Consider the following 12781-nt stretch of genomic DNA (forward strand, 5'->3'; position numbering starts at 1 on the left):
TGGTTGGATTTAAAGCTATGTTCCTGGAGGATTAGTTTGGTGTCTGGTTTAAGATTAGTATCACTAACACTCTGCCAACTTGTTTCACATTTTAACTGCATTTATATCTGGATTGATATTGTAAGACAATTCGACCAAATGCCTTTTTTCTTTTCACAATACATGTACTGTTCTAATTAAAACACAAAGAGGTCCGAACATCATTGAATCTAATGTGACTTTAACCATATCAAGTTCTTTGTAGAGATGATAATCATAATTAGATGAAGTTTTATTTTTGTTACACCTAATTAGCAAGTCCTACCTAATGTTTGTCCAATTATGAAGTATATATGGAAGTTAATACTGTTTAAAGAAAATTGTTCCAGGGATCATTCATATAAAATAACATCATGAGATTTACTGAAAGTTTTGGTAAACGGTGAGTAATGATAAATGGATTCCACTTATCCTTGTGATTGCATAAAGTATCTTGGGTGTGTATGTGTAACTCGTACCAATAGCATCAAACTCAATATTATCCATATTTCTTGGAACTATTTTTTAAAAATAAAGAGCAGCATGATGTCCATCTGTTGACAAGATACAACTCTACAATGCGAAGGATCATGGGTATTCAGTTCTTCCACACGAATGACTGACCTGATACTGGTATGGCCAAGCTTTGAAATCATAGTACACATGGTGAGCTGTTAGGGAGCAGTTACAAGCTTAACAGTGAGACAGAGGCAAACATATTGCACATTCATCCTGCAATGTGTGTTGGATGAAAGGCTACTTCAGAAAACATGCCTGATAAATGCAAAATACTCAAGACATCTGGCAGTATTTGTGCAGAGAGAAGCAAGAGTTAACATAACATGACTTCAGAACTCTTCTTCATTGCAATATTAGCATGTTTTCTGAACACCATTCATTCGTCAATCTTCAAATGCTGAGGGTTTTCAACTCTGAAAAGGAAACAAACAATCTGACGTTGCCCCGAAGAAATGATTGGCAACATGTTCATGGAGTCTTTATCTGTGGCTTCTTTCATGAATTTTATACCAATATAAATAAAACAAAATGAGACTGTTAGGCATTGCTTAAAATTGTTACATATTCATTACCAACTTGACAAAGACTGTTTAAGGAACCCTTATTGCTCAATAGCATTGTCTCCAAAAGCATTAACAGTTGGCTATAGCAATATTATCACATAACGTCTGGTCATTCCAATTTGTCAGGATGAATTTCTCGTGAAATCAAAGTGAGGTTGCTCCTATGAGGTAAATTTCTATCAAACAAGACTTTATGTCACAAATAACATTTGCAACCTCAATAATTTCTCATTAAAAGAAACATCACTTGCATCAGAATCAACATGTAACAAAAAGCAGTGACGTCCTATGTCTCCTGACTCCAGTGCAGCTTCAGACATTTGTATTGCATCAAAACATTATTCGTACTTAAAACACATTCTCTGAGCTGTCAGCTAACAGCATCACCCAGTCCTGCATGCTTGTGAAATCTTTAGGCTTTGCCGATGATGTCCAAGAATTCCTGTGTAGATTGTATAGAGTCTCTGGATCCGCTGATCAGGTGTTTCAGTTTCTGCTGTAGTTCTTTAGCCCGTTTGTGTGATGGTGTCCCTGGTAGTGATACTATGGGTCTGAGTGGGACGTGTGGTTTGTGCACTTTAGGTAGTCCATAGAATCTGGGGGTGTTGTTGCTTTCCGGTTTCATTCTTTGTAGGTCAAACCTGGTTATCTGTCCATTTTTTTGTAGGTTCCTCAGTGTGTTGTTAATCCTATTGATGAGCTGTGGGGTGGGGTCGAACTCCCTCTTTTGATAGGTGTTGGTATCTGCAAGTAGTTGTTGCGCTTTTTGGATGTAGTCTGCTTTGTCCAGGATGACCATCATTCTGCCTTTGTCTGCTGGTAGTACGATTATGTCCTTATCAGTTCTTAGTGATTTTAGTGCTTCCCTCTCCTTGGTGTTGAGATTATGTGTTTGTCTTTTCCTTGTTATCAGAGGTACGATACTTTGTCTCACTGTTTGTTGTGTCTGTTCTGTCAGTCCATTGTTCCTGAGTGTGCATTCTAGTGCTGCTAGGAAGTCCACTGTCTTGGTGTCCCTGTGGTTGTAGTTGAGTCCCTTGGCCAGTATTGTTCTTTCCATGTCTGTGAGCTGTCTGTGGGAGAGGTTTCTAACACAGATGTGTGCTGTGGTGTCCTCTCTGTTGTGTGTTAGTTTGGCCATTTTTTCTTGTAGTGCTGTTTTTTTGCAGTATGTGGTCCTGTTCTGTCCTGTGGTGATTGCCTGTTCTATGAACACAAAAGAAGTTGCATCAAGACACTATTCAAAAGAGCCACAACACACTGCAGTACACCAGAACTGCAAAAAGAGGAAGAAGAACACCTATACAATGTATTCGCCAAAAACGGATACCCCCGCAATTTCATCAACAGATGCCTAAGGGAAAGACAACGGAACGAGGACATGCCGCAACCCAAAGGACTAGCAACACTACCATACATCAAGAGCATTTCCGAACTGACAGCCAGACTGCTGCGACCACTGGGACTCATAACAGCACACAAACCAACAGTTACTCTCAGACAACAGCTCACCAGAATGAAGGACCCAATACCCAGCATGAGCAAAACCAATGTAGTGTACAAAATCCCATGCAAGGACTGCACAAAACACGACATAGGGCAAACAGGAAGACAGCTAACGATCCACATCCATGAACGCCAACTAGCCACGAAACGACACAACCAGCTATCCTTAGTAGCCACACACGCAGATGACAAGCAACATGAATTCCACTGGGACAACACTACTATTATAGGACAAGCCAAACAGAGAACAGCCAGGGAATTTCTAGAGGCATGGGTAAGAACTGGAGGACCAACCCGCATATGGCTGGTCCTCCAACCAATCGCGGTCAATGAGGGGGCGTGACCGAAGAACAGCCGAGGGGATAGCCCTCCAACCATTGGGTGCTAATAAGGGTCGGGACTGGAAGACCGACCCGCTGAGACTGGTCCTCCAACGGATGGGAATCAATCGGGGCGGGACTAGAATTCCTACCTGAAAAAGGCTGGACCTCCAACCAATGGGAGTCAACGAAGGGGTAGGGTGAGCCTGGATCCTTCTCATCGACTCAGGGGCAGGTTAACTCTGTTGGTTGTATGTTCAATTCCCGTACGTCTGAAGGACTCTCCTTCTCAACCTGTCCCCTCTCCTGAGGCATGATGACCCTCAGGTTAAACTATAACTAGCGGTTTTTCTAATGAGGGAGTAGCCCGATGGTCTGGTAGGACCATGTCTATTTTACCTCATGGACTGAAACCATTTGGAAACCGAATTTATCAAATCCCAGCAGAGAACTGGACCTTTCTCTTTGTGGTAATTGAGAGGGATGACCTACGGAGTCCAGAGTGTAGAAATGATAGGGTAGATGATATGGGTAAAATGTCACGTGATAATGGTGCGCTGTACCCTTGACAGGAACCATACAGTAGGGTTGAGTGCAAAGGAAGAAATAGTGGGATAATATAAAACCAAGAACTTTGAATTCAGGAAATCAAACAAAGTTAGAGACAAAAAAAACTGCAGATGCTGGAATCCAAAATAGACAGGCAGGAGGCTGGAAGAACACAGCAAGCCAGGCAGCATCAGGAGTTGGAGAAGTCGACATTTCGGGTGTAACCCCTCTTCAGTTTCTGACTTCTCCACCTCCTGATGCTACTTGGCTTGCTGTGTCTTCCAGCCTCCTGCCTGTCTATTTTAGAAATCAAACAAAAGCAGAAATTTCTGGAAAAACCCTGTGGGCCTGGCAGTATCTGTGGAGAGAAAGCAGAGTTAACATTACAAGTCCAGTGACTGGCTATAATCAGGAGGTATGACCATCCTAATATGGGCTGAGGCCATCAGAAGGGCAATGATAGCTCAGCTGAGGAGTACATTTTTTTTCCCGATAGATGCTTAAAATAACATATTCTGGTGGCACCGAACTTTTAATTGCAATGAGACAGGATTAATTAATGATCTTGCAGAAAGCATTCCAGACAGCAGTGAAATGATGTGATTGAATTTTACGTAGAGTTAGAGAGAGAGATTAGTCTAAGAGTATTATTTTAAAATTAAAAAGGGGCAATTGTGAACGGTGTGAAAACAGCTAGCTAACATGAACTGGTAAATTAAGGTAACAAATCGACCAATAAAGGCGTTAGTTATCGACATGTAAGGGGATATTTCATAAGAAATATTGTGATGATGATAAAAATACAAATGCATGACCTGCCATTTGTGCTTAACTAAGAAATAGGTTTAACATAGTACCAGAGCAAACTAATTGCAGAAATGGGTGTCAGATCACAGGACTAGGCGGGATATAATCGACAGAATCACTAAAAGATCAATAAGGAGAAAACATTAAAAAACTGAGTGCTTGCAATTGGTGGGTACAAATCAAATTTCGTTTGTAGTTGACATTAATTCACATTTTAATTGAAGTGTACAGTTTAACTTTTCAGGTGTTCTTTTATTTGTTCATTGGATCTGGTGAGGCCAGCATTTAATGTCCATCCAGGATCAATTGCATTGCTGTGGTTCTGGAGTCACCGATAGGCATGTATTATTTGAGGTTAGAGAGTCCATTCCTTGGTCTGTTGTTGTGTTGTGTCACCATAGTCCTACCAGACCATAGGGGCTGCTCTCTTATTAGAGAGAGATGCAACTGGTGGGGATTTCACCTGAGGGCCACCTGACCTCAGGTGAGGGAAGAGATTGAAAAGGAGGGTCCTTCATCATAACTTCAAACCGGTGATGGCATCACACTGCTCTGTAAACCAACAATCCAGCCAACTGAGCTAAACTGATTCCCTCCTCAGTCTAATAACGGCCAGGAAGGCAAGAGCAGTATGATTTAAAAAGGACCGAAGGTGTAACTTCTCCACGGAGAGTGATATGTGCGAGGAATGAGCTGCCAGAGGAAGTGGTGGAGGCTAGTACAATTACAACATTCAAAAGGTATCTGGATAGGTACATGAATAGGAAGGCAAATGCTGGCAAATGGGACTGACTCAGGTGGGGATGTCTGGTCGGCGCAGATAAGTTGATCCGAAGGGCCTGTTTCTGTGCCGTGTGACTGAGTGTTATCAAACCAATTTCAGTTCTCCAGAAGGAAGTATTAGGGCGTAAGATCTAGGTGCAGGATTGGAGGGTTTAGTATGATCATAGCTAATTTCATCTTGGCCTCAACTCCACTTTCGTGTCACTACTCATAACCCTTCAACCCATTGCTAATTGTAAATCTGTCCCTGTCTTCTTCCATTTACTCAATGTCCTAGTATCCACCCCACTCTGTGACAGTGATTTCCACAGGTTCATGACTCTTTCAGAGAAGTAATTTCTCCCCATTTCTACTTTAAATTTGTTAACCCTTTTCCTAAACTTGTACCTCTTGTTCGAGATTGCCTTACATGAAACAAACATCCTTTCTACATCTACTTTGTCAATCCCCTTTGGCATTTTTATATAACTCCAATCTCCTCCCATTCTTCGAAGCTCTAGAGGGCGTAGGTCTAAATATTCAATTTCTCTTGATAAGACAAATCCCTTGCCTTCAGAACCCATCTAGTGAGTCTCCTCTGAACTGTCTCCAATGCAGCTGCATCCCTTCACAAGTAAGGGCACCAAAACTGTGCACAGTATTCCAGGTGAGCAAACATTCAGGCAAAGAGTCAGGTTAGAAGGGGCTTCTGAAAGGAGAGGAGAGAGAATAAGAATAGTGAGGTAAGGAATCAGAGTTCACTATCCAGGCAGCTGAATGCAAATCTGACACTGGTGGAGTGAGGAAGATCCTGGATGTGTAGCAGTCCAGAATCTGAGACGCAAAGATTTCGGAGGAATCTCAGGCGAGAGATGGTTGATGTAGAGTAAAGTGTTATCTGGGCCTTTAAGAATAGCAACTCAATTGTGTGCAGAAGGAGCTGTGTCAGAATGATTTCGGATCATTGTGCAATTGGAGCATGAACCTGGAGGAGTTCCGGTAGCTGCCGTCTTACTCGCCACTGTATGTAGGCATGTTGCTGAAGCCTGTAAATGTTTGCTTACCTGGCTCATAGTCATCAGCAGAGAGATGTACATCATGGAAACAGATCCTTCGGTTCCACTCGTCCGGACCTAACAATGTGGTGATCAGACTCCATGATCTGAAGGGTAAGTGACAAAGAGCTTCAGAAATAAAGCCTAGAGATACCACACTGCTAAGGGTAAAAAAGGCCAGCCCAGCGATCTAACATTCCAAATAGCCAACAGTGACAGGAAGTAGCATGCAATAGAAGCCCATGAAAATGTGGTCTTTTCTTTAATAAGACGACCAAGACTTATTATATCATAATTTAAAATATATTATCATAACTAGTGGTTTATAAAATCATGAGGGGTATAGATAAGGTGAATGGCAGGGGTCTTTATCTCGGGTGGGGAAGTTCAAGTAGGCATATTTTTAAGGTGGGAGAAGAAAGATTTTAAAAAGACAGGAGGGGCAGTTTTCTTTCACACAGAGGGTGGTTTATGTGTGGAATGAACTTCCAGAGGAAGTGATGGGTGCAGGTACAGTTATAATGCTTAAAATACTATGAATAAGAAGTGGTTGGGGGGATACAGGCCGAGCATAAGCAGGTGGGACTAGTTTAGTTTGGGATTATGGTCAACAGGGACTAGTTCGACTGTTGGACTGTGCACAATTCTCCAAATGTGGCCTCACCAATGCCCTGTATAAATTAAACATGATTTTCTTACTTATTCCTCTTACAATAAACAATAACATCCTATTACTTTTCTGAATTACTTGCTACACGTGCCTACTAAACTTGTGTTTTGTGCACCCAGACACCCAGATCACTCCACATCACAGAGATCTGTAATCTCTCACCACTTAGACAATCGGCTTTTTTCATTCTTCAGGTCAAATTAACAATTTCATATTTTTCCTCATTATATTCCATTTGCCAGATCTTTGCCCTCTTAACCTATCTGTATCCCTTTGAACCCTTCTTATGTCCTTTTCACAACTTACATTCCTACTTAATCTTTGCATCATTAAACTAATTCTGCAACCAACCCCTTTATCCAAGTAATTGTATAAAGTTATATAAGTTGTAAAACCTGATCTCTGTGGGACATCACTTGTTACATCTTACTGACCATAAAAAGACCCATTTGTGCCTAAACTCTGTTTCCTGTTAGTCGACTGATCTTCTATTCACGCCAATATGTTACCCCCTCAGTGTAAGCTTTTATGATCTGCATATCTACCGATCATCATTACAAGGAGGTGGTGCAGATCCTTCATTTCTCTTCAAAGTGAACCTGAAATGGAGGGGTTCAAATATACAGATGAAGAAGACCAGCCACAAGAGAGCATTCTGGACTTCAGTTTGTTCTAGATTAGATTAGATTCCCTACAATGTGGAAACAGGCCCTTTGGCCCAGCAAGTCCACACCGACCCTCCGAAGAGTAACCCACCCAGACCCATTTCCCTCTGACTTATGCACCTCACACTACAGGCAATTTAGCATGGTCAAATCACCTGACCTGCCATCTTTGGACTGTGGAGGAAACCCACGCAGACACAGGGAGAATGTGCAAACTCCACACAAATGAGCACCCAAGGCTGGAATCGAACCTGGGTCCCTGGTGCTGTGAGGCAGCAGTGCTAACCACTGAGTCCCCTCACAGTTCTTTCGAGAGAGAAAGAGACACACACACACACGCACACGCACAGGAACCCAGCGTTCATTCTGATCATTTAGCACAGGCATAGACCTCATTACTTGTATTTGGGTGGAAGCATTGTTTATGAAGTCACAGCTGTCTTTCTTGAGCATAGTCATCCCTGCCTTTAATGAAGAAAGTTAAAAAGAGGTAAAGTTGGCTACTCATTTCACAGAATCATTCGGGACATGTGACACCAGCAACAATAATTGAAGCTACAGTTAGATGATGAAATTCCTCCCTGTGATGAAAGTCAAAGTACTTCAGGGAAGTGGAAACAGACCAGCATCCCGAAATCTCTGCATCCTGCACCTTCATACCAATTAGACTTGGATACGACTTTGGTATAATTGCAATTGTAGTTGAAGGTAAGGGACTTCTACCAGTGTTGCAGGCTAAGTTCAATAAACAGATGTAAATTAGTAACTACAATAGACATTGCTGGAGAAACTCAGCAGTTTTGGCAGCATCTGTGGAGAGAAAGCTGAGCTAACGTTTCAGATCCGTTGACCCTCTCTCAGAAGGGCTTTTGCCCGAAACATCGATTTTACTGCTCCTCGGATGCTGCCTGAACTGCTGTGCTCTTCCAGCACCACTAATCCAGAATGTACCTCAGAAAATATTGCTACATATGCTGAAGATGGAGTGGGAGAGGGGATAGTAGGAAACGTTGGGTGGTGATGGATCCAAAGAGAGAGAACAGCATTTGGACAAAGTAACGGGTAACAAAAACAGAAATTGCTGGAAAAGTTCAACAGGCCAGGCAGCATCTGTGGGGAGAAGTCAGAATTAATGTCTCCGGTCAAGTGACCCTTTCTCAGAACATTCCTCAGTATTTCAACCTGAAATGTTAACTCTGATTTCTATCCACAGATGCTGCCTGATCTACTGAGTTTTTCCTGTAATTTCTGGTTTTGTTTCTGATTTACAGCATCTGCAGTTCTTTTGTCTTTTGTTTCAAAGAATGGGTAATGGTCAGCCGAGGAGAATCAATAGCTGCTAATGGGGGCCATTAGTAATTGAGAATGGGTCAATTGTGGAGGCAGTCCATGTGATGATGAGGCCTAGTCTGTGGGATCCAGGAAGATGCTTAGGCCTTTAAATTATTGAACTGAAGTGGGGTCCCCAACCGGAAAATGAGGAGATGTTCTTCCAGCTTGCACTGAGCTTCTCCGGAGTATTTCAGCAAGCCTCAGACTGAGGTGTTAGCCAGGGAACAAAGTGGTGTGTTCAAGTGGCAGGTAACCAGAAGGTTCGGGTTATTTGTTGTGGACAGAACATAGGTGTTCTGCGAGTCAGTTACCCTATCTCCCCAATGTAGAGGAGACCACATTGTGAATAGGCAGTACAATAGACCAGATTAAGGAAAGTACAGGTTAATTGCTGCTTCATCTGAAAGGTGGGGCTGGAGCCCTGGATAGTGAGGAGGGAGAAAGTAAACGGACATGACTTAGACCTTCTGCAATTACATGGCAAGTGCCATGGGGTTGTGAGAGGCATTGGGAGTGGAGGAGGAGTGGACCAAGGTGTCCAGGAGGGAATGGTCCCTGCAGAAGGCTGCCGGGGAAGGGAGCAGAATATGTGCCTGGTGGTGGCACCCTATTGGAAGTGGTGGAAATGGTAGCTTATGATTGTTTGGATGTGGATGCTGCTGAGGTCAAAAGTGAGGAACAGTGGGACCCTATTGGTGTTGTGGGAGGGGAAGAAAGACATGAGGGCGAAGAGCCAGAGTTATAAATGGGTAGGTGTGAAAAGAAGAGAAGCCCCGTCCGCTGCGGAGCGACACGGGAGCTGGTTACTCGGGGGTTTGAAGCCACGTCGTGCCGTTTGGAGTCATCTCACCGGACACGCACCGCCGCTTCCTTCGGTCCCTTCCCACCCCACTCACCGAGCCCGTCCCTGAAGTGCTCCGGCATTCAAACTCACGGTCCCGACACAGCTCTCCAACCACCGACTGATTGACGGCTACCCCGCGCCAATCAGACAGAGGGGCGGGCCTGGATCCAAGCAGTGGGCGTCACTGAGGGGGAAGGACTGGAGGACCAACCCGCAAATGGCTGGTCCTCCAACCAATCACTGTCAATGAGGGGGCGTAACCGAAGGACAGCCTAGGGAAGAGCCTTCCAATCATTGGGTGCTAATGAGGGGCGGGACTGGAAGACCGACCCACCGAGATTGGTCCTCCAACTAATGGGGGTCAATCAGGGGCGGGACTAGAATTCCTGCCTGAAATAGGCTGGACCTCCAACCAATGGGAGTCAATGAAGGGGGAGGCTGAGCCTGGAGCCTTCTCATCGACTCAGGGGCAGGTTAACTCTGTTGGTTTTATGTTCAATTCCCGTACGTCTCAAGGACTGTCCTTCTCAACCTGTCCCCTCTCCTGAAGCATGATGACCCTCAGGTTAAACCAGAACTAGTGGTTTTGCTAATGAGGGAGTAGTCCTCTGGTCTGGTAGGACCATGGCTATTTTACCTCATGGACTGAAACCATTTGGAAACCAAATTTATCAAATCCCAGCAGAGAACTGGACCTTTTCCTTTGTGGTAATTGAGAGAGATGACCTATGTAGTCCAGAGTATAGAAATGATATGGGCAAAATGTCACGTGATAATGGTGCACTCTACCCTTGACAGGAACCATACAGTAGGGTTGAGTGCAAATGAAGAAATAGTGGGATAATATAAAACCAAGAACTTTGAATTCAGGAAATCAAAGTTAGAGACAAAAAAAAACTGCAGACGCTGGAATCCAAAATAGACAGGCAGGAGGCTGGAAGAACACAGCAAGCCAGGCAGCATCAGGAGTTGGGGAAGTCGACATTTCGGGTGTAACCCCTCTTCAGAACCTGACTTCTCCACCTCCTGATGCTACTGTGTCTTCCAGCCTCCTGCCTGTCGATTTTAGAAACCAAACAAAAGCAGAAATTTCTGGAAAAACCCTGTGGGCCTGGCAGTATCTGTGGAGAGAAAGCAGAGTTAACATTACAAGTCCAGTGACTGGCTATAATCAGGAGGTATGTCCATCCTAATATGGTCTGGAGATTTCAGAAGGACAATGATATCTCAGCTGACGAGTACATTTTTTTCCGAATAATGCTTAAAATAACATATTCTGGTGGCATCGACCGTTTAATTGCTATGAGACAGGATTAATTAATGATCTTGCAGAAAGCATTCCAGACAGCAATGAAATGATGTGATTGAATTTTACGTATAGTTAGAGAGAGAGATTAGTCTAAGACTAGTATTTTAAAATTAAATAAGGGAATTGTGACGGTGTGAAAACAGCTAGCTAACATGAACTGGCAAATTAAGTTAACAAATAGACCAATAAAGGCGTTAGTTATCGACATGTAAGGGGATATTTCATAAGAAATATTGTGATGATGATAAAAATACAAATGCATGACCTGCCATTTGTGATTAACTAAGAAATAGGTTTAACACAGTACCAGAGCAAACCAATTGCAGAAATGGGTGTCAGATCACAGGACTCGACGGGATATAATTTAGTCATTCTGTCAAAGAAAATAAGAAGAAAACATTAAAAATAAATGAGTGCTTGCTAGTGGTGGGTACAAATCAAATTTTGTTTGTAGTTGACATTAATTCACATTTTAATTGAAGCGTACAGTTTAACTTTTCAGGTGTTCTTTTATTTGTTCATTGGATCTGGTGAGGCCAGCATTTAATGTCCATCCAGAATCAATTGCATTACTGTGGCTCTGGAGTCACCGATAGGCATGAATAGGTCAGGGTGGTTTTCTTCTTATATCGTGACTTATCTGGAACGCAGAAAGAAGGATCGGTTATGCATTTGAACATGTTAAAACGATATCACCATCGAGATGGAGATAAGACAGGCAAGTATTTCAGATGGTAATAATAGTGGAGGATAACAATGACAGTAAAAGTGAAGGAGAAGAAGAGATAGAAAGTTCACAAAGTGAACCATTTACTACTTGCCTGGGCAATGCTGGAAAAAAAGGGACCGTTGGACCGAATACTTTCATAGTTAAAAGAAGGACAACATGAAGACCTGGACTTTTAAGACCAAAGAAAAAAGCTCAGGTGGAAACGGAGATTTAATACATGCTAGAAATTCATCTGATTGACTATAATAAAAGCAGTTAGAGTTCACTGGTGTGTTAATTCCTAAACTGGATTCTGCATAGATTCCAGAAAAGTAAATATATTGACCAGAGCAAATTCACACCAAATTCTTCGGTCTTATTGATATGTTTAGTAGCGCTTCATTTCTTTCTAACATTTTCAATTAAATGGGTACCAGCAAGCTAAGATGATATCAGCCTTTCGTGCTGTCTTTTGGAATGGAAAGTCAGGCCAGGACTTATACACTGAATGGTCAGGCCCTGGGAAATGTTGCTGAACAGAGACACCTTGGAGTGCAAATTCATAGTTCCTTGAAAGTGGAGTCACAGGTAGTTAGAAGGCATTTGATTCGCTTGACTTTATTGGTCAGTGCATAGAGTATGGGAGTTGCAAGGTTATGTTGCAGCTGTGCAGGACATTGGTTAGACCACTTTTGGAATCCTGCATGCAATTCTGTCTCCCTGCTATAGGAAAGATGTTGTGAAACTTGAACGGATTCAGAAAAGACCGACAAGGATGTTGCCAGGGTTGGACAGTTTGTGCGAAAGGCACAGACAGAATAGGCTGGGGCTATTTTCCCAGGAGCACCAGAAGCTCAGGGGTGACCTTATAAAGGTTTATAACATCATGAAGGGCATGGATAGGGTGAAAAGGAGAAAGTGAGGACTACAGATGCTGGAGATTAGAGTCAACAAGTGTGGTGCTGAGAAAGCACAGCCGGTCAGGCAGCATTCGAGGAGCAGGAGAATTGACGTTTTGAGCATAAGCTCTTCATCAGCAAAGTGGGGGAGGCCCATGGAGGCTGAGAGATAAATGGGAGGGGGGCGGGCTGGGGGGCAAGGTAGCTTGTAATGCGTCAGGTACATAAAATTGGGGGGTGATGGTGTTAGGTCA

At 43.1% G+C, this 12781-nt stretch overlaps 1 protein-coding gene across 1 annotated transcript; it reads right to left on the minus strand.

Moving 5' to 3' along the window:
• Positions 1-250: 250 nt before the first annotated feature.
• On the minus strand, positions 251-9732 carry LOC132828701 (uncharacterized). Its single transcript, XM_060845787.1, has 3 exons — positions 9663-9732; positions 6109-6206; positions 251-2306 (listed from the first exon to the last, which is right to left on the minus strand). The coding sequence occupies exon 3, from the start codon at positions 2239-2241 to the stop codon at positions 1513-1515; it is 729 nt and encodes a 242-aa protein (XP_060701770.1). The 5' UTR covers positions 2242-2306; positions 6109-6206; positions 9663-9732; the 3' UTR covers positions 251-1512.
• Positions 9733-12781: the final 3049 nt, after the last annotated feature.

The sequence above is a fragment of the Hemiscyllium ocellatum genome, chromosome 27, assembly GCF_020745735.1.
Source record: "Hemiscyllium ocellatum isolate sHemOce1 chromosome 27, sHemOce1.pat.X.cur, whole genome shotgun sequence".
In the NCBI taxonomy this organism is placed as follows: domain Eukaryota; kingdom Metazoa; phylum Chordata; class Chondrichthyes; order Orectolobiformes; family Hemiscylliidae; genus Hemiscyllium; species Hemiscyllium ocellatum.

Excerpts from the sequence above, each read along its gene's own strand:
- LOC132828701 (XM_060845787.1), bottom strand. The coding sequence starts at position 2,241 with ATGGCCAAACTAACACACAACAGAGAGGACACCACAGCACACATCTGT.